The 23648-nt window shown below is 31.5% G+C and overlaps 1 protein-coding gene across 1 annotated transcript; it reads left to right on the forward strand.

Moving 5' to 3' along the window:
- Positions 1 to 17970: 17970 nt before the first annotated feature.
- Positions 17971 to 23189, forward strand: LOC105111618 (serine/threonine-protein kinase D6PKL1-like). The gene is made up of 3 exons (XM_011007029.1): positions 17971 to 18218; positions 19250 to 21160; positions 22108 to 23189. Exons 2-3 carry the CDS (start codon positions 19443 to 19445, stop codon positions 22952 to 22954), a joined length of 2565 nt encoding a protein of 854 aa, XP_011005331.1. The 5' UTR covers positions 17971 to 18218; positions 19250 to 19442; the 3' UTR covers positions 22955 to 23189.
- The last annotated feature ends 459 nt before the right edge of the window (positions 23190 to 23648 follow it).

A 23648-nucleotide genomic window follows, 5' to 3' on the forward strand; every position in this document is an offset into this window, starting at 1 on the left:
CTTCTTACCATGTTACACCCCGACGTGATTTTTACACATCCTACACTGCTGGTGACTTTGGTCAAGTTAGGATGGGAAATCAAGGGATGGCTAGTGTTGTGGGCATTGGAGACATTTGGTTGGAAACCAATACTGGGTGCAAGTTGCTACTCAAAGATGTTAGGCATGTGCCTGATATGCGCCTACACTTGATCTCTACAGGTACTCTTGATGAAGAAGGCTATCACAATTACTTTGGAGATGGTAAATGGAAGCTCTCCAGAAATTCCCTGATTGTTGCTAAAGGGAAGAAAATGGGTCTCTACATGTCACAAGCCAAGGTGATCAAAGGGGAGGTGAATGCAATTGAAGATTGCTCTACTGATCTGTGGCATAAGCGGCTTGGACATTTAAGTGAGAAAGGCCTTGGCATCCTTGCCAAGAAGAACTACCTTCCATTAAAAGGTATGAACTTGAACACATGTACTCATTGTTTAGTTGGCAAACAACACAGAGTTGCATTTCAAAGATCACCTTCACATAGAAGATCACATGTTCTTGATTTAGTTCATACTGATGTTTGCTCTATGATTGACAAGTCTCTTGGAGGTGCATTGTACTTTGTTAGTTTTATTGATGATCACTCCAGGAAAATTTGGGCCACTTGTTTGAAATCCAAAGATCAGGTGCTTGATGTCTTTAAGGATTTCCATGCTAGAGTTGAAAGAGAAACTGGTAGAAAGCTCAAATGTGTTCGAGCTGACAATGGTGGTGAATACAGGGGTCCTTTTGAGAAGTACTGCAGGGAACATGGTATCAAGTTGGAGAAGACAGTTCCTAAGACTCCACAACAGAATGGAGTGGCTGAGAGAATGAACAGAACCATTGTTGAAAGAATTAGATGTATGCTCTCTCATGCAAAGCTGCCTAAGTCTTTTTGGGGTGAGGCAATGAAGACTGCAGTTGCAATGATCAACCTTTCTCCATCAGTTCCTCTTGAATTCAATGTTCCAGATAGAGTTTGGAAAGGAAAAGATGTCTCTTATGCACACTTAAGAGTGTTTGGATGCAGGGCATTTGTACATGTTCCTAGAGATGAAAGGTCTAAGCTTGACAGCAAGACAAAGCAGTGCATTTTCTTGGGCTCTAAAGATGATGAGTTTGGCTATCGGTTATGGGATCCAAAGGAGAAGAAAATTGTGAGAAGTAGAGATGTTATCTTCTTTGAAGATCAAACCATTGAAGACTTTGAACAAAAGGAGAAAACAGAGTCTACTGTTTTTATTCCAACTAATTCAAATCCAAGACCTACTCCACAGTTACCTTTAATGCCTGCTAATCATGGGGGAGACTTGCAAAATGATGATGGTGGTGGTTCTCTTATTGAGCCATTAATTGGTGATCCTGAAGCAACTAATGATGATGTTTCTGTTATTCCTGAACAGGTTATGTAGGAAGCTTCAGATGAGCCACAATTGAGAAGGTCAACTAGACCTCGCCAACCTTCCACCAGATATTCTCCTCATGAGTATGTGTTGGTCACTAATGGGGGAGAGCCAGAATGCTTTGATGAAGCTATGTCACATGAGAAGAAAAGTGAATGGTTGAAAGCAATACAAGAAGAGATGAAATCCTTGCATGAAAACCATACCTTTGAGTTAGTAAAGCTTCATAAAGGTAAAAGAGCACTCAAGAACAAATGGGTGTTCAGGTTGAAAATTGATGAGCATTGCTCACAGCCAAGGTACAAGGCAAGATTGGTTGTGAAAGGCTTTGGACAGAAGAAAGGTATTGATTTTGAAGAAATCTTTTCACCAGTGGTCAAGATGTCTTCAATCCGAGTTGTGCTTGGCTTAGCTTCTAGTTTGAATCTTGAAGTAGAACAACTTGATGTGAAAACTGCCTTTCTCCATGGTGATTTGGATGAGGAGATCTACATGGAGCAGCCTGAAGGTTTTGAAGCAAAAGGTAAAGAGCAGCTAGTTTGTAAGTTGAAAAAGAGCTTATATGGGTTAAAGCAAGCTCCAAGACAATGGTATAAGAAGTTTGATTCTTTTATGGTGGATCATGGTTATGACAGGACCACTTCTGATCATTGTGTATTTATGAAAAGGTTTCCAGATGGAAACTTTATTATTCTCTTGTTGTATGTGGATGATATGTTGATTGTTGGTCATGATGCTAAGAAGATTCAGATGTTGAAGGAAGAGTTGAGCAAGTCTTTTGCAATGAAAGACTTGGGACCAGCAAAACAGATTCTTAGTATGAAGATCACATGTGATAGGAAGAAGGGAAAACTTTGGCTATCTTAGGAGAGATATGTTCAAAAGGTACTTGAGAGATTCAACATGAGCAACTCCAAACCTGTTTGTTCTCCACTTGCAAGCCACTTTAAACTAAGTTCTAAGTAGTGTCCTTCAAGTGATGAAGAAAAAGATGAGATGAAAAAGGTTCCTTATGCATCCGCAGTTGGTAGCTTGATGTATGTCATGGTTTGCACAAGGCCGGATATAGCTCATGCAGTTGGTGTGGTTAGTCGGTTCCTCTCCAATCCTGGTAAAAAACACTGGTCAGTAGTGAAATGGATACTCAGGTATCTCAAAGGTACTTCTAGTTTCAGTTTATGTTTTGGTAATGATAAACCTGTGTTGGATGGATACACAGATGCAGATATGGCTGGTGATGTTGATTCTAGAAAGTCCACATCAGGATACTTGATGAAGTTTGCAAGGGGAGCAGTCTCATGGCAATCAAGGTTGCAAAAATGTGTTGCATTATCCACTACAGAGGCCGAATATATTGCTCTTACTGAAGGGGGCAAAGAGTTGTTATGGATGAAGAAGTTCTTGCATGAACTTGACCTAGTTCAAGAAAACTTTATGTTGCACTGTGACAGTCAAAATGCAATCCATCTCAGTAAGCATCCTACTTTTCACTCTCGATCAAAGCACATTGAGGTTAGATATCAATGGATTCGAGATGCTATGGAGATGAAGTCATTCGTTGTTGACAAGATCCATACTGATGACAACGTGTCTGACATGATGGCCAAACCTCTACCGAGAGAGAAGTTTGAGTTTTACAGAAGGGAAGCAGGCTTGTTAGAGCCTCCTAAATTGAATTTTACATATTGATCGCCGGTATGGCGAATTCCTCACATGGTGTGTGAGGGGGAGATTTGTTGTGTATGGTCCCACACCATGTGATGGTGGGACCATCACATTAAATGTCATGTGATGGCTGTCTCTTGGTGTTAATATTAGTGTGGTTCGGGTACTGTAGCAACAGATTTGAAATTAGAAGAGAGGAGAAGAAAATCAAGAGAGAGAAAGAGAAGAAAAAGCAGCAGAGCAGCCTTCATTCTTTTTTCTATTTTCAGCTCGTTCACCGTTGGATCGGGCTGAGATTTTGACAGCAGCTTCTAGACACGTTGATCTTCATTCTGAACGGTTGGATCGAAGATTGGTAGTGCGGAAGCTGGCCGTTTTGACAGAAAACAGGGCTGTCAGTTTTGTGAGTTTTTCTCAAATAATTCTCCTTTAATCTTGTTGTAATCCGAGAATAAGTTGTTCTTGATGATATATATGTTGTATCCCTTAGTTGAATCTGAGGAAGAATGATTGTGAACCCATTATTTGTTGATAGTGGAAGTTTTTAGGTGGACTACGGTCCCGTGGTTTTTCCCGTATCGGGTTTTCCACGTTAAAAATCTTGGTGTTGATTTTGTGATTATTTGCATTATTTTTCATCATTGTTTGATTCTGTTTTACTGCACAAAGAGGGAAAGAATTGGGACTTGTAAATTGTAATTGTATTCCGCTGAATTGATCCGGGTAAATTAGTATCCGATTGTTCCTAGTTTTCCCAACACATTCAGGGACCAAAGAATTATTGTTTTAGTTCTACTTTTATGCTAAGATTAAGGCAAACGATGTACTTTTGCAGGACATGAAGAATCATTAAAAATGCATATCCGGGAATTTTGAAAGTACATGTCCAAATGGAGCTTACTTGGAATTCTCTCGTTTGCTATGAAAAAAAGGGTCGCAACAGAAAAGGCTTCAAGTTCTTGACATTTACACTATTCCAGGAATCCAACGCACATTGAAAGAAAGATCACAGCTCCCCAGTTAACATTCATCATGATGGTTAAAACAATAAGGCTCTCCTCCACCAAGTAAAAAGGGAAGGGAAAAAACTATTTATAGGAGTGTTATCATGATGGTTAAAACAATAAGGCTCTCCTCCACCAAGTAAAAAGGGAAGGGAAAAAACTATTTAATGTTTTAGCCATAAAAGCACGCTGCTTTAGTTCATCGGGTTTGATTACTTTTTGTAGTGTTATCATTGTTAGAGGATAATCAAAATCCCTCTTCTTTCCAAGGTATCATGAGAGGGATCAAGTTCAGTGGATTTTCATGGAAGCATGTGGTCATTAGACAGGGAGACAATATGCTGATTTCTCGTGTCCTTAAAACCCTTTTTGTTTATTCACATCTTGCTCGCTTTTTTTCACTAAACTTTTTGCTTATAATAGGACCGCAGGAGAGGAACTTTATGGGAGGGAAATATCAGAGAAGGGTTCTGTAGCATATGAGAGAAAAGAAGAGACCCCTAACGTCTCGTTCTGTTTAAGGATATTATAGCATTTCTTTTACCTCAGGATTTGAGATTTAAGTAATATATATTGTGTTGGGTTTGCTGAAAAATCTCAAGTCTCCAAGAATACAAAAAATATTATGTTTGTTAAATATATTCTCAGAAACCCTAAATTCTTGAAATATAAAATACATGAGAAGTAAGCAAATATATATTGTGTTTGGTTTGTTAAAAATTCTACATTTCCAGGCATTCAAGAGCATGGACGGCTAGATAAATTATTAATTTCCCTCAAGGAGTGGCATGATTAAACTAGTTGGAGCCTTCTTGATCCCACCTGTGTGTTTCGCAAAGAAGCATGTGAGAGAGTAGAGATCATCTGTTCCTTGTTTGTTCATTTGCCAAAACAATTTGGCAAAAAATCTTGCAAGCATTGCTTGAAATGTGGGTGATCACTGGATTCAGGAGTTTGATAGGGCTAAGCAGCATCTTCAGAAATAACCTCTCTTTTCCGTGCTCTTGATATCTTGGTGTGCATGTCTATATCTCATATCAGAATAATATATATATAATTTGGCATTCATACTAATTTTATAGTAGTGTAAATAGGCTATAAAACAAGGTGAATATGTATTTAATTAGAAATTTTTAATGTGTTTAAATTATATATGGTAATAGTTGTTATTTAAAATATTTTTTACTCAGAAATAAATTAAAATAATTTTAATATATTAATATTAAAAATAATTTTTTAAACAAATTATTTTTATTATCAATACATTAAAATAATTTAAAATAAATAAAAAATTCAAATTTTTTAAAAACATTTTCAAAATATTTTCCATAGTTTGCTTTGTAATGTAAATAGGGATTGACTCTTACTTTTTTTTTTTCCTTGATTAATGAAACTTATCCATTAATCAAAAAATATACAAATGATCTAAAAAACGTGGCAGGGTTTATTTTTAAAGCTCATGTGAATATTGCAAAGATTCAGTGGAAGAACGTAAAGTTTCAAAATATACGATTGAATTTTTACACAAATACATTGCAATGCTTTGCAAGTCAATTTGGCAACGAAGAACCTTGCCTTTAGATGACGACAAAGGCGGGGTAGAATTGAAGACACCGTCGGTTACCGCGCCACCAGCACTTTAACGTTTGCTTGTCGAGGCATGATCAACCAATGGGTCTTTAGTGAAGATTGGGACTTGGGCTGTGTCAGGCTTTTTGTTTCTTATGTTCCTTGGATCGCATCCAAGGAAAACAACACAATCTGAAAGGCAATGAAAACATGTTTGTTTAGTACTGTTGATGTATTAAAATATTTTTATAATATATTTTTCAAAAATATATTTTTAAGAAGTTAATTTCACATCTTCCACTTATAAGCATCTACTTATTAATTGCCGAAAAAAAGAGTTAATATATCTTGATTTTGTTTTTAACGAATCAGATATTCCCAAATCAGTTATTTTAAATATCGAGATTAAACTCATATTTTTAACCCATTATGCTGTAAATAAATCTTAATATATCCTTATATTGTAAACCAGCTCCTTGGATTTTGAGCTATCAACGATCCCTTTAACTAAGCAGGCTGGTTGGTAGTTGAATTGAATGCCAAGAAAATATATATTAATAATTTTTTATTTTTAAAAAATTATTTTTGATATTAGTATTTTAAAATATTAAAAATATATAAATTTCATTTTTAAAAAATTATTTTTGATATTGGTATTTTAAAATATTAAAAAAATATAAATAAAAAATAAATAAAAAATAAAAAATATTTTTTAAAAAAATATTTTTAAAACATAAAAATAAACAAGCGAGAGAAAAGACCTATTTCAAACAGAAAATTTCCATCTTAAAATTGTTAATAAGAAATAAATTAGGGAAATATTGGAACAAATCTAAGGAAGGATTCTCTTTTTCCTTGCAAAGAGGTGAGAAAGGTCTTGATTTGAGACAGAAAAACACTGATTTCAAACTGGTCTATGTTCATAGAATTTATAAAATCTTATTGTCATTCTTTTTTTTTCTCTCTCCTCTCAAGAGTAGTTTTTGAGTGATAAAATTCTTGATGATCCGCTTATCAAACAGTTAGTTATTAATTTTAACTAATATCAAAATATTAACAATTTTACTATTAATATTAATATCAAGCACCAGTAGGGCCTTCAGGTACACCTGCCACTGTGAAGTTCTGTTCAAGCATTTTGACTTGGAGTTGCGGCTGGCAAGGATAGCTTAGGTGTTTGGTAAAGTTGTTTAATTGTTTTTTAAAATATTTTATATATAAAAATATGTTAAAATAATATTTTTTATTTTTTAAAAATTATTTTTAATATTAGTATATAAAAATAATTTCAAAACATTAAAAATATTAATTTAAAATAAAAAAAATTAATTTTTTTTTTTTAAAAAAAAAAAGGTCCCGAATGGAAGGTGGTGTTGATCAGTACTAAACATGCTCACACAAAATACAGAACGAAGCAATGCCTTATATATATATATATATATATATATATATATTCATCAATTGAATCATTTGATTACAGTTAATAGTCAATTGATTTGTATTAGACTGTAAAATAATGAAATGAAAACAAATTATGAAAAAAAATATTTAAAAATAAAATATCTGCAAAATTAAGTGAGGTCATCAAAACCCACGAGTAATATCATGTCAAACCTTAAATATAAAAAAATATTGAATTGAATAGAAAAATAAAAAAATAAAAATTAAATTCATAAAAGAATCCAAAACATAAAAAAATAAAAAAAAATAATTTTTAACAAACTCAATGATAGTGGATGAAAATTTTCAAAAATAACTAAAATGAACTCAGTTCAACATTTAAAATTTGTGACACAGATCATGAGATCAGATCATAATGTAAAAAAAATTATAATAATAATATAAAATTATAAACCAACCAAAATAATTAGGGATAGAAATAAAAAAAATTAAAAAAAAAGTGATTTAAAATATGTAGATTTTAAAAGAAAGAGAATTAAATTTGACACAATAAGAAAAAAAAATCAAATCATAAGAGATGAAATTGAAAAACAATTTCAATTAAGAAAAAGATAAGAAAAACTAAAAATAACAATAAAAAAACAAGAACCATATTTGATATAAAAAATAAAATGTTAAGGGATGAAATCTAAAGATAGATTAATTCAATAAAAGATTCAAGATCAAAAACATCATAATTAAAACAACGAGGACCAAATCTAATATGAAAAAAGTATAAAGGGATGCAATTAAAAAAATAATTAACTTAATAAATGATCTAAGACCAAATACATAGCAACTAAAAGAATGAGAACCAAATTTGATATAAAAATAAAGTGTTATGGAATGAAATTAAAAAAAGAACTTAATAATTGATTTAAGATCCAATACACTACAATAAAAAAAATAAAAATTTAATTTAACTTAACAAACAAATATCTAGATTTTTTTTTTGTTTTGTTTTTTTGCAACGATCAACATAATTTTCTAGGTGGAGAGAGGGGAAAAAAGAAGGAAAATAAAAACTCCTTGTCGGCGCTCCTTTATGCTCCACCGACAAGCACATGCCTCACCATCATGACAGGGGTGGTGAGGTGGCTCGAATGCCGCCTCGAATGACAACATTCAGCATTGTATGGGTGCCACACGGTTCACCCAAAACGCGCAGGCAATGCCCATTTACTAGTAACAGCTTTTTAAATTTAAAATTCATTCATATATATATATATATATATATATATATATATATATATATCACTCCTAACTCCACATGAGACTTGATAAAAAAAAACCTAAAATGACCGTGCATCCATGGTATAGAAAGTTTACTTTTTATGGACATTTAAGTAATTGACATGCATGAAAAAATAAAATAAAAACTCGAAAAGCTCTTCAACCAAAAGGAATATTTTTAAGGGTTATATGATAATTATACTATAGAAAAAAGATGAAATTACTAATTAACACCCTTCTCTAATGTAATTATAGATAAGCCACTTATAAAACATCTATATACCTCTAAAGCTAAGATTGCCCATCAAGGGCAACTTCAGTCTTTCATTATACATTCGAATAATGAAAAGTTAATATCTTTTAGCTATAGTTAATTTTTTTTGACTAGGGAGAAAATGGAAAGAAGAAGGATCATTATAGAAAAAGGCACTAAAAATTGATAGTGTGTTTAAATTTAGGGTGAAAAGTGTAATTTAGTCGTTTAATTTTTAAAAATAGAATTGTTTGGTCCTTTATGTCGTTCTAGATTCAATTCTAAAGCAAAACATTTTTTTTAAAATTCTTTTGAAGTTTTGAATTATGAAGGAGAGACAAACAATTCATTATTTAATTATTATTTTTTAAATAAGATTCATCCATTTATTAAAGAAAAAAAAGTTGGACAAGTAGGCCTAAGCTCTTTCTTGAAAAAATTAATATATATTTATTGTGTTTGGTGCATAATAATTATTTTATTTGACCTGGATTGGTCCTTAACGTAGATTAAAGTTTTGATGGTTAAAACATGATATTTGGGCCTTTTTTAAACTTTTTTGTTGTTTAATGCATTTTCCTTTTATTTTTTTTAAATACAATTAAACCATTTGCTATCATTATTTTTTTATATAACTTAAAATGAAAAAAAATGCAGTTTCATCTTTTTTTATCATTTAGCTTACAAAAATCATGTCTAATTGAAATCATATCCATTATCTAAATTATAAATTTTATTGGTTAATTCAAGTTAAATGTAATTGATATAATAATACATATTTCTTAAATTTTACTTTTAATTTTTTTTATAACTCTTCAATTTACTTCTACATTTCATTCAATTTATAATTAATTAAAATTTAATTAAGACTTAACTAAGCAAGAACAAAGAAAGAAAATATATTATCCAACCAAATTAACTTATTATAATCATGTTTATTATTTTGAATGTAAATTTTACATGTTAAATCAATATTAATTCAGGTCAATATTATTGGTAGCTTTTTAATTTTATCTTTTTTTTTTGAGGTAATCCCTTGACATTTCATTGTTTTATTTTTTCAGTTAGGGTTAAGCATAGTTAAAATAACGACTGGGTGAGATATTTTTTATTAACCTTATCACCATTTAAACAAACCGATCAATTTGCTTTTGGCCATTAGATTGAAGAAGTCACACCTGCAGTAAAAATAACAATATTTATATCTTTTATGCAATTATTAATTTTGTAATCTACCCACAGGCATCGGGACCCAAAGGCTAGTTTTCATTAAAGATTTATTACTCATTGAAATCACAGTGGCATGGCATTGGATATTCCGACATTTACAGCATGAATTAATAGAATTTTCAGAAAATGTAATAATTTGACGTTAACAACTTATAGCCTTATTTGGATCGTGGAATGGAACGTGATGAATATTATTTTTTAAAATATTATTTATTTAAAAATATATTAAAATAATATTTTTAATCTTTTAAAATTTATTTTTATCATAAAAAATATAAAAATATCTAAAAATATAAAAAGTAATACTTTAAAACTCATAAAAAATTATTTTAAAAGCATGATGAACACCAAATATAGCCTTCTTTGTTTGTTATTTTTTGAATTAGGGTACTCGTGTGTTTGGTATTGAATTTTATTATTTTTTTATTAAAATTTTTATTTTTTTATTTTATTTTAAATTGTTTTTTTGTGTATTCTTAAAATATTTTAATATACTATTATTAAAAAATAAAAAAAATATTATCTTAATATATTTTCAAATAAAAAATACTTTAAAACATAACTATTATTATAATTTTAAATACAAATTTCAATTTTAATGGGTCAGAAAAATGAATATAGAACATGACCTCGGGGCAAGGGCAAGCTAAGTTGACTGATTTGTTTTTTCAAAGAATAGTGAGAGATTGTTTTGATTTGGAATTTTGACCAGGTTAATTCCTTAAATTATTCCTTAATTTAGAGATTAACTTGCCGGGATAGTTGGGTTTTATTACTAGGTTTCTTCTTATAATTATCGAAAAGAAAATGTTGAAGTGATAGTATAATTGGTGACGTGGTTATATTTATTTAAAAAAAGAGATGAAGAAATAAGTCAATGGGTTGTTGGATTTTTAAAAATTAGTTAAGACTATATGAGATGGAAAAAAAGGTCTCCTTCCATCTGGTCCTCTTCGTTACATTATGACCTTAATTAATTAGTTAACGAAACAAAGCAAAGAGACTAGAATACACCGTAACGTAGACAATCCCAACCCGCAGCACAGGCGAGCAGCATTGGGTACGCAATGCCCAGTCCTCTCTGTTTTTATATATATATAAATATATTCACACTGTCTCTCATTTTTCCGCCATTTCAGAGAAAGAAACAGGGAAAAAGATTGGTTGACATTTCGCTGTCAGAGAATAGAGTTTGACAACATAATGGTGCAAAGTGGCAGGCTGATAAACACACGTTAATTGAGGAGTTATCATGGTTATGACTTATAAGAACCGACCTAGTATAGAGCTGTTGTTGGGGCTATAGCTCGGGTTTAAGGGAATATTTGGCGGCCTAGGACAATCATGGTGTTTTTTTTTTTTTTTTTATTTTTTTTTTTTTTAAATTTTTTTTTTTATTTTTTTTATATAAAAGGTTTTTTTTTTTTTTTTTTTTTTAAATTTTGTTTGTTTTAAAATTATTTTTTTAATATATTGATATTAAAAATAAATTTTAAAAAATAATTAAAAAATTATTTAAATATATTTCTAAATAAAAAATATTTTAAAAACTACCTCCATCTCCTAATTCTTTTCACCACAATCTTCAAATTTAAAAAATTAAAACAATGTTATTTATAATTTTTTTTTTACTTACTCATCGCTAAGTTAACGGATCTTCAAATTGACTACCTCACCTATTTCTTGAAACCATAGAAATAATTTAGAGTGTGTTCAATATTGTAATAATTTTAATAATTATAATTTTAAAAAATATTTTTATAAAGAGTATTTTTGATTGAGATTTGTTTGATATTTATATATGTTTAGTTAAAACTATGATTGAAATTGAGGTTTAATAAATAGTAGTTTAATGTGTTTAATTAAACATGCTTTTTAAATTGAGGATATAAAATAACTAAAAATAATATATATATATATATATATATTAATATTGATGATTTTAACTTAAATATTGTAAATTTAAATGCTACTATTACATCATCAAATAATATTTTATATCAAATATTTTTAATTGTTTCATTAATTTATATATAATTTCATCACATATAAAATTCATCCAATAAGGACTACAGTTTTCATGATTTTTTAGCGTGTAATAAAATCATGTAAAATATCATCAGAAACAAAATTGAAATTGCGATCAAATTTCACAAATGCTATGTCATCATGCGTTCTTCTTTCAATTTATATAGTCTTATTAAATACTACTAAACACTAGTTTTTCAAGTAAAATATAATTTTAAAAAAATTAAATTTTTTTAGATCAAACTCAGTTCAATGAACATTGTTCACATAAACAACGAGGTTACTATTTACGTGAACAATACCCACGTGAATTAATTCACCTTGTACTGTTAATTCACTTGGCACTGTTCACGTGAACAGTGCCAGGTGAATCCATTTGGCATTGTGTAGATGACGATAATTGCCAAAGAGATATTCCTACTTGAGCTGAGAAGGAAGGAAGCAAACAACAAACTAGGTAGGTCTTTGAGTTTTTTTTTTTTTTTTCCCTTAGCAACAAACGGGCAAAAATGAATTGAAAAGCAGTAATTTTCTGCTTCACAAAACTGGCGGTGCAAACTTAATTTTCAGTAACACCTCTTTCTAAAATATGTGTTTCAAATGCTTACTAAACAATTATAAATTGTGGTTGGAATAAAACACAGTTCCAACCATAATACCAAATGATTTCTTAGAGTAAGAGTGGGTTAAATACATCCATACATGTGTGATTTTTTACTTTTATGTACAAGGTGATTGTTTTCATTATTTTTGTGTTTTTGAAGGTTAATGACCTAGATGTACCATTCCTATATAAATCAAATAAATTTATAAATGGACTAGCTATCCTTATATGACTATTAGTTTGAATAATTTTTATACACATTAGATAACTTATAAAAAATAAGAACAAGGATTTTCATATATTTTTTAGAGATAATAATTCACACTAAAAGAATTAGGTCCCTTGTATTATTTTTGTAACAACCCTAAATTTTTTAAAATATTTGAGACTTGATTAGAGGAGAACATAATATATTTTTTGATAATATAACCATATAATCATATTCAAGTCTTACCCTTTTAATAATAAATTTTTCATAAAATTTTGAAAGAGTTTTCTTTATTTGAGTTACTAAATTGTTCTTTTTCTCTCTCTTAATAACCTGTATAACAATCAACGGGGAGTTCTAATCCTACTTACAAACAATTCATATTAAAGTATTGGCATCCACCACTCAATTAAATAAATAACACTTTAAGAAAAAAAAACACTTTTAACAATATCATTAATGTATATCATCCACTAAAATAAACTGCATTTATCAAATTATATATAACTTTTCCTTAAACAAATATCTTTTCGCTACGAGATAGTAACATATCCATATTCTATTTGTGGCATCAAAATTATACATTATCCATGCAAACAATATAATTAACTATTGCATTTGTTATAATACAATGATTATATCCAAAAACCAGCCATGTATTAATCTTAATTCCTCAGCTAGTTTTATATACGATGAATCCTGGTAAAACACAACATTCATACATAATTATCCATAATAAAACTTAACAATAAACACTTTATATTCCTTACAAGAATATTGGGTGATTTCTAATACTATATCTTATGATAGACACAAAATAACAATTTATATACTTACCTTAATTATTTTTACCATAACCTAATAGTCCTTTTCTTTTCTATAACCTTAACCAGATTATTATTTTTTACTATTTTTTTATGAGTCCTTTAATTGGACCTCACTTCCATGATTTTGATATTATCTTGTCTGGACATGTGTGCTATACTATATATTCTCCAGTTTATGATAAATTAAAAATGCATTTTCTTGCTAAATTTTTTGTTATTAGTAAGGTTACTCAATTAGCCTTTATCATTTTGAGGTTATGTTCGCTAATTTAGCTTACCTGGAGTCATGCCTTATACTCATGACCACCATGAGTAATATTCCATAAACTTCTTTTAAAGGCTCAGTGCCCAAGTTATTATGTTTATAACACTATCTTCCATTATTCTGTTAGGATGGAAGTGATTTTTTCTTCGAGGTATGCATAATACCATTTCCCAAAGAACATGTACCTTTTATATATGGTTTTATCGTTTCAAACAACTTTAATCAATATCTTGATTAATTAACTATACAATTTGATAATAAGATATTTGTTGCATTACTTTTATGCCCCTTTCTCTCTATATCACCTTTGGAATATCGTTTTGATTACAATCGTAGTACTCTAAAATTGTTTTAATAATTCTCTAATATGCTATACTTTTGTCCTTCCAAAACAACCCCAAGATAAATTTTACATACAAGTCATAACAACCCTTTAAAATACCTTCCATTGTTGTTCTAAAAACAACCCTTATTTATACATGAACAAATTGCCAATACAACTCTAAACTATATCTAATCTAGAAACAAGCTCTATTTTATTATAGACAGGCCATCAAATAAGTGGCACCACATGTAATGGACTGCCAAAGTAACTTTTAACTTTAGTCCATGTATGACTAAAATCTTTGTTATTAATAAAGCTATTTAATTAGTGTCACTTTGAGGTTATGTTTGCTAATTTAACTTATTTTCTTTGCTACCCAACTAATATGTGAAATTCTCTCACCAATGAAGTCCCCCACCCATTTATTGCTCTAATCCTTTATTATGCGATTCTTGTATAACTCCTTTTCTTGCTTTTATCCTTTCCAAGAAATGAACATGTTATATCATAGAATATTCAAGTTCTGTTTCTAGATATTTTTTTTTAGATTAATCATAAATATACCACTATAACGTGTAGTCAACTATCCATCCTCAATGTCTTATACCATTAGTCACCATCTTTGTAGTGGGCTAACCAATTAAACTATGATATCAATATTGAATGATATCATTAGTCCCTTACTACCCTTAACATCTTTCTTTCTTTTGTAAGTCATTCCACAAGTTTTTCTTTTCATTATCTTTCCTTGCTAATCTAACTTTTAACCTTCATCTTTATGGGTTGTAAAATAATTTTAATATTATTCACACTAATACAATTAGTCTTCAAGGAATGTTTTAGAATACCATGCACATTCAAACTTTCCAAAGTCATAGTCATTCATTAAGGTTCAACTTATCCTTTGTTTCATGCACATTCATTCTTTCACTCAATAATGTTTGATCAATAATTTAAACACATCATGTAAAAGTTAATTTAGCTTGTCAAAGTTATATCGACTACAAAAATTATGACATTAGTCTAACCAAAATTTATTTCTCGTCATTTCTCTTTACATAACTAGTTATGTCTAAAAGGTATCACACACCCCTTTTAAGTTTTTTTTCCTTCAAACTTAATTTTACACACAATCATACTCATCTATAGTATTAGTTTATAAAGAAATCTTAAGATAAGTTTCAGCCTTTCCCTTTAAAAAGGTTTTTGGCCGAATGACCTTCCATTAATGACCTTAGATTTCCCTTTGCTTTCCATTATAGAAAACCATTTTAATACACCTAAAAAACTTTATAATACATGTCTAAATACTCAAGAACATAATTTAACAAGTCTACTCCCATGTTCTCTAGTTTAGTTGAAACCTGAAGGATTAATTCCTCGAGTCTTCATGCAAATTTCTCTTAGTTTTTCTTAATCAACTCATTTAAATATATCACAATTCACAATTCAACAAAACCTCTATGACATATTAAAACAACAAACTCAAAACCCTTTACCTTTACTTTAGCCGAACCCAATGATATACAAGTTATAGGTTTTTTTTTTGTTCTCTTTATTCCAAATTCATTCTACATTATGTCAAAATTATTTTTAATTATTTTTTACACAAGTTTTTACACAAAGGAATCATCTCCTTCCTTAAACTATCTAATGGTCAAACTTACCCCAAAACAAAGGCTCCCCTTTTAAAATCTCGTGTAATCTTTTTCATATACAATCTTAAAACATGTCATATATGTTTTAACAATAATTCAAAGTAGAAAGTTCAAACCCTCTCCTACATAGTATAGGCCAAACCTAAACTAAATGAATCATGATTTATTCTTAAAAATTTCATGCAATTAGCCATACACATAATATCAAAACATATTATATAACATGATTTAACAAAATTCTCTTACCAATTCAAACCAACTAATTCAAATCCTATCCACTAAGTTTGGTTGAACCTAGCATCAAAAAGGAGATATGATTTTCTTTTATTTTTTTTCCTGATTTCCACATTATACATTAGTTTTTCATATCCAATAACATTTTTTAAACTAAATGCACCATCATAAACAAGCCAACATACTTAACTCAATATTCCATAATGCAATTTATACACACCATGCATTAAAACTTGTTAAAAATCTCAATCATTCCTTCAATAATGTTTCTTACCTCTTAATAACAATTAATCAATGAGTTTTATGTAAAGAAAACTCCAACTTTCTTCGTTTTTATCTCTTTCTCTTTAGCTTCCAGTTCTTTTCTTTCCAAGATATTTCACCATATCTGCTTCTTGATTTTTTCCTTGCAATAAACCAAAAAATGTTTTTCTCACTCAAATCTACTCAAATCCTTTTAAATCTTTAGTGAATTCTCTTTTAATTTTAATCAAGAACACCAAACCCTCTCTTCCTTTCTTTTTACCCTTTTATATTTAGTTGGACAACCTTTCTTATAAGGGAAATCTTCTCTTATTTAATATTTTTCCATCACTTAGTTATTTCTTGTATCATTTATGTATTTTACCTTATCTTCTAACTTAACTCATAAGGTCTTTCTGATTTTTAATTAATAAAAAATTTAATCCAAGATAAAAAAATATTTAAATAGAATTAACATAAAATTTCAGTCCTATCCAATTATTGAATCGATAATTTTACATGTTAGCGTAAAATTGGTTAAATTATAAAATTTCATCAAAAATCTGAATTTTCTCATTGATTCCCTGCATAAATTGTATCAATCATTTTACTGAATCCTCGAAAATATTTCCTTATCTTAAATATATTTATCTTCTCTTTTTACCTCTTATTTCATTTACATTTTTATTATCGCTTCATAATAATGCTATCAATTTTTAATAGGTGCCTACACCACTATTCTTTACTTCTTTTTATACTATTATTATTTCTTATAGTTTACTCTTAACTACTATATTATTTCCCTGAGATAAGTTTTTATTTTTCTTATTCTTTTTATCCATCAAAACTCACTACCATTTTCATCAATATTATGAATTCTCAAACCAAAATTTTTATATATTTTTTTTAATTTTATCAACATCTTTAAATTTATCTATGGAGGATATGCTCTATACTGGATATTTTATTCAAAATTATTTCCATCACTTATTAATTTCTTCTTATCTTGAGTTTCTATTATTCATTAAGTTATTACTATCCTTATCCTTATTTTTACATGAGGGTTTATAATTTTATTATTCATATAAAAACTAAAGCATCTTAATATATTTTTTTGGTTAGTTTATAAAATATTTGTAACGTGGCTCACTTAGCAAAAATGAGTGTGGCATGGTGCAAGTCATAGGTTCAGAGCTAGTGATAATATTTAATTTTTGAATTTTTATTCCTAATTTGTTTTTAAATAATTATCCACCTCCTTAATCCAAATAAAATAATAAATAAATCAAGGCCAAGGGTATGGGTCTAGCCCTTTGCTTTTTTTTTTTCCTCCAATTTTTTCCTTTGTTTCCTTTTTTTTTTTGACAATCTAATTTTTGTTTTACTAGATTTGCTTACTTTTTATATTTTAAATAATTCAAAACAACTATATTTTCAAGTTCAATAACAATACCAAAAAACTTCTTGAAATCTATGATTATGTTTTCAAAATGATTGTATTTTAAAGGTTAATGACAATACCAAAAAATCTGTGATTTATATATTTTTTAACATTTAAATAGTTTGAAAATTTGAATTTCTGTAAGGTTTCATGATGTTAGAACTTACCTTTACAGCAAGCGAACCGATGGGGACTGATCTGTTAAACCAAAGAAAGTTCAGGGAGTGGCAAGTAAGATTATGAAGATCAGACACACCACACCAAGCACGCGCTTCGTTCGAGTTTGAAGAGCCAGCCACTGATAAATGTTGTCAATTCTGTTGATAACCAATTGTTGTCATCCAATCACTACCCAACAACAGAAGAAAAAGAAACAGTAAGCTACTGGTACTTCTCGTGATTTGCATTCTAATCTTTCTCTTTCCTCATTCACTCTTGCACCGCTCTCTCTCGTGCCCTAACTCCTAACCCTAACCCTAACCATCATCTCTACTATTTCTTTTCCTACTCGACTTCTTGTTACTCAGCAGCTGTTTTTTGATTCTGATTGGTTCTGATCTTTTTCAGGTAAGGAGCTTCCCTTTCCCACTGTTTTTTATTCCTTAACAGAACGGAGAGCATTTTCTTGTACTGTTTTCTGTTTCTATTTTTTTTTTTGTAGTTTCACTTTTGAGCTTTCCTTTCCTTTTTTTTTTTTAGATATAAGCACCGATATTTTTTTTTGTTATTCTTCCTTTTCTTTTGATTTATGAAGCACGTAACAGTTCGTTCTGTGATTTTATTTTTTCTGTTTCTTTTTGAATTTTGCTATTATTAATATTAATATTCAATCTTAAATCACGCATTTTGAATTTGTTGAGTTGATTTATGTTTTGTGATTGGACAAATGGTGTGGTGGGACTTGGGATATTAAATTTTGAAGTGAAAAATCACTTGTTCTATCATGCTTATTTTTTTTTTCTTATTTCTAATAAAAAAATCTGAAGTGTTTTGATATTCGAAAATACAAGCATGAATTGACACAAAAGCACGTTTTTACTGGGCTTGATTCGACATGATTAGCAAGATCCAGGACATTGGATTCGAAACCAATTGTATTTATTATACGATTTTTGATTATCAAATGCAATGTCCAAATAAGAACTGAAGAAGATTAATACTTTCGTTTGGTATTTAGTAATGATAGAAAATATTGTTTGATTTGAGGTGGGAAACCTTTTTTTGTTTTGTTTTGCTGTAGCTATGTGAGTGCGAACGTTGGTTGTTTGATCATTGTCAGTCTTATGAATTGTTGGTAAAGAAAAGCTATGAGTGCCAAGTGTCGGCATATCTTTACACTTTTGCATAAATTCAAAGAAACTCTTTCAATTTATGGTCAAATAACTTCTTTTCTTTTTTGACAAATAGTGGGAAACACAGGTTTGGTAAGTTTCAATCATGTCTGGAAACGAGGTTTTGATTGCTATTGATGTAGAACTGTTGATATTGAATGTAACTTGAAATTTTTGTATGGGAAGAGTTGGTTTAACCCATGCCTTATTTTTTTTTTTTGGTTTATAGCATGAATAATTTTCTCAATGAATTGGTGGTTATGGCAGGATTTGGATGATCCATTTTGAGGTAAGAGAATGGGTTTTCACGTGCTGTCTGGATTCAGGGATCATGTCTGAAGATTATTTCCAAGGATATGTGATGTCTGTGCTGCTTTATCTTCGAAATGCTTCCTTGGAATTGGGTTAATATAGTTTTTGCAAAGTCTGTTTCTGTAGTGTTTGAGTGAACATCGTGGAGATGGATGCAGTGCCCAGCATTTCTGAAATTGTTGAATCTAATGAAGAGTTAGATTTTGAATCGAAAATGGATGAGAAAGCCAGGAAGCATTCTGTTCCGAAGTTTGGTAGTCGGTATTCTATTGAAGATGACATCAATCGTCTTTTTGAAGCAATTGAGATTAGAACTTCAGCTAAGCACCTGGATGAAGGTGTTAAAGATGCTTTACGGAAGAAAGCTATGAAGAGACCGATGAAGGTTGGTTCACCTCAAATGTCAGGAATTGGAATTTCAGAGCCTGTTAGTTTGAAGCAGGCTTTGAGAGGATTGTGCATCTCTCAGGCATCGGAGATGGCAGCAATGAAGCGATTATCAAGACCAACAAATTCATCAAGGTCCTCAGAAGTTGGAACTATCAAAAGGTTGTACAGGGCTGTGGTAGTTGAGGCTGATGGATCTGTGCTCCCCCTAAATGAAGGTAATGGAAATTTGGTGGAAATTTCTCTTGTACCAGAAAAAATAACATCAAATTCTTCTGAGAAGATGTTTGAATCCTCACAAATGGTTAAGGCAGAGTTATCACAAATGGTTAAGGCAGAGTTATCAGATCAAAATCCCCAACCTTCCCGGGATCAGATTGTTCCTCTACCTACAGGGTTTGATAGTCAAATATCAAAGGAAGAAATCAGAGAGCTTAAATCTACTGATTGTTCATCTACCAGTCATGTTGGTGAGAAGCTAAAGGAGGTGGTTGAGATTGCTCCAGCCTCAATCAAAATTTCCGTCAAAACTCCAGTGCCAGAGGAGGAGAAAAACCAGTTGCATGCTGCTTCTTCACTTTCTGTGTCTGGTTCAAGCCCTGGACATACGGTGAATAATTCTGTATGTAGCAGTCCATGCTTTATGAAGCCAATCTTCAGGAGCAAGAACTTCATTAAGAAAAAAGTAAAGCAGGATTCAGCTTCTCCCTCTAGCAGTTCCAATCCAAGTAGTAGAAAAGTCAATAGTGATCTGAATCCTAGTGCAAGCAATTTGGACAACATGGTGCATGACTGTATTCTAGAGAGTGTAAAGAGAGAAGGTACAAAAGCTTCTCCAGCTTCTAGCAGCAGAAATAATAGCACTGAATACAATTCAATCATTGCTGACACAAGTTCAAGCAGGCTGGGTTCAAGTATGAATGGTGCTAACAGAACAGGATCTATATTGGCAAAGGTAGATGAAAAATCAAGATCAAGAGAAAAGGGTGAATTCTCACAAAGTTCAAAAAGTAGCATCGGTGACTATAGTAGTAGCACAAGTATTAGTGATGATAGCAATCTAAGTGGTTCTAGTCATAGTGGCAGTCGGCCGCACATGTCAAAGGACTTGAGGTGGGAAGCCATTCGCCATACTCAGAAGCAGCATGGAATCTTTTGTTTGAAACATTTTAAGCTGATCAAGAAGCTTGGTTGTGGGGATATTGGGTCTGTTTATCTTGCTGAGCTAACTGGTACAAATTGCCTATTTGCTTTGAAAGTGATGGATAATGACTACTTGGCAACTAGGAAGAAGATGTCTAGGGCCCTAACAGAAAGAAAGATTCTGCAGATGCTGGATCATCCTTTTCTCCCTACATTATATGCCCATTTTGTGTCAGATAAACTCTCCTGCCTGGTTATGGAGTATTGTCCTGGCGGAGATCTGCATGTGCTGCGGCAGAAACAATCTGGCAGGAGTTTCTCTGAACCAGCTGCAAGGTACTAATTTCTATTTAAGTTCTCATAAATTTTCCAGCCTTGCACTTTACAGTGTAATTTATTTATTCCACCAATAACTTATTTTTCCTGTTATTTTCTTGGGCATCACCCACCCTTTCTCTCACACACACGTGCACGTGGGTTTGGGGGGACAAAGACTCTCTCACATGCACACCGATGCATGCATTTGCATGAACACACAGACAACATGCTTGGATGCTTGCATATACAACCTCAGGATAAGAAATCTGATTTTGGTATCCTAAGTGTTGTAGTCCATTTACTTCTCACTCACATTAATGCATTTCAATTTGTGAATGTAGTTGCCCATTGATCGATGACCAAATGATGGCTGATAAATTTTTTGTGACTAGCATTTCATCCCTATAAAAAAGGGAAAAAAGGAGTTTTATGTTGAAAAAGATGGGCATTAATTACAATAGGTTATTTGATTGGAAACCTGAAATTATAGTCAAAGGCGGGGGCTCTCATAATCAATTGGGGTCTAATAGCTGCCATTCTATTGAATTTGGTATGCCTTAATGCTATACAAGAAGCAAATTAATGGAGCAACAGTCTTATTGTTACATAGGAAGATGCAGCAAGGTTTAAAAATTAATTTCTTGAAGTGAACTTATGGGTTGAAAATTTTGGAAGCTAGTTATAGATGGTATAGCGAATGGATGCACGTGAAATTGTGCTGGTGATGTGATTGTTATGTCACATGACAACTTGGAGAGCCAGCTTATTAGTATGAGACACTTGATAGCTAAAGAAGGATTGATATTTAACTCCCCAAAAGTAGTTCTGATTTTAGGGGCACACACTTGAGAATTTCATTGATATAGAAGTAAATATATTAGAAGAGTTTTGCTTGTACTTGGTTATTCTTAACTTAATTTTACCCCATGTCTCTTCAATTCATTTTGACGCAATCATGTTTGTAGGTTTTATGTTGCTGAAGTCCTTGTTGCACTGGAGTATTTGCACATGCTTGGAGTTGTTTATCGAGATTTAAAACCAGAAAATATTCTGGTCCGAGAGGATGGGCATATCATGCTTTCAGATTTTGACCTGTCACTCAGGTGTGCTGTTAATCCTGTTCTACTTAAATCATCTTCACCTGCTGAAGAGCCGACAAAAAAGATGTCAAGCCCATGCTCTGAAGCTAGCTGCATTGACCCATTCTGTCTCCACCCAGCCTGGCAAGTATCATGTTTCACTCCAAGACTTCTGTCAGTTGCTGCAAAATCTCAGAAGTTAAAATCTGACCTAGCTGCTCAGGTCAGCCCACTGCCACAGGTGGTAGTGGAGCCAACTAGTGCTCGTTCTAACTCCTTTGTCGGAACCCATGAATACCTGGCCCCTGAGATCATCAAAGGTGAGGGGCATGGCAGTGCTGTTGATTGGTGGACGTTTGGAATCTTCCTGTTTGAGCTGTTATATGGTAGAACGCCTTTCAAGGGGTCAGGAAATGAGGAAACATTGTCCAATGTTGTGTCACGAAGCCTCAAGTTCCCCAGTAACCCTATAGTTAGTTTTCATGCACGTGATTTGATTAGAGGGTTGTTGATAAAGGAACCTGGGGATCGGCTAGGATCTGCGAAAGGGGCTGCAGAGATTAAACAGCACCCCTTTTTCGACGGCCTTAACTGGGCTCTGATACGGTGTGCAATTCCTCCAGAGCTACCTAATCAATGTGATGTTGGAATTGCATCAAACACATTTTCTCAGAACAAGGACTGCGCTAAGTTCAAGGATACAGCAGAGCTAAGAGAGTTTGAGATGTTTTAGCCGCACTTATCTGATGTGAGAAACGGAAGATGTTGAATTTTCTTTTCATTTTTTAAAAAATGGGGTTTCTCATCATCAGTGTAACTGGTATGTATACATATTTATGGCATATAGTGTAAATGTGATCTGAAAATCTGAAAATTTGCGGCAACTTACGTAGTATGAGATATATGTATACCTTAACTCTAGTTTAGAGTTGAATTGAGAATGTGGAAGCGGAGAAGCATTGCTCTTATTTGTCTGAGCATTGAAGAGTGGAATCTGCATTATTTTTGCATGGTTCGATCGTGTTCCCTTCTACATTCTAGTTTTCTGCAATTGTTTCAACCATATGCTATCCTGCTAATGGTTTTTGTTTGTTAAATAACATGGGGATTTCGTCTGACATTTAAAAGGTTTTTAGACAGGAGGAAAATAACAGGAAGTGAATTTGTTTCCTCTTGTGCGAGGCCATCGTAGCCATGGCTCGACACCCTGCATGCACGCACACGACGGGCCAAAATTTCTTTAATGTGGTAATGCTTGGCGGAAGGGAACCGTTACAATGTTGATCTGGATATCTTAGCAAGTTTACTTCCACAAATTTATTGCTATACATTGAAACAGGGAAGAAAAGAGAAAACCCGACCCGCATACCCTATCCACCAGCAGCCCCATTTTTTTAATTTTGAAGCCTACCCTCACAGAATAATTT

The sequence above is a fragment of the Populus euphratica genome, unplaced genomic scaffold (assembly GCF_000495115.2).
Source record: "Populus euphratica unplaced genomic scaffold, PopEup_1.0 scaffold5.1, whole genome shotgun sequence".
NCBI classification, from domain to species: Eukaryota; Viridiplantae; Streptophyta; class Magnoliopsida; order Malpighiales; family Salicaceae; genus Populus; species Populus euphratica.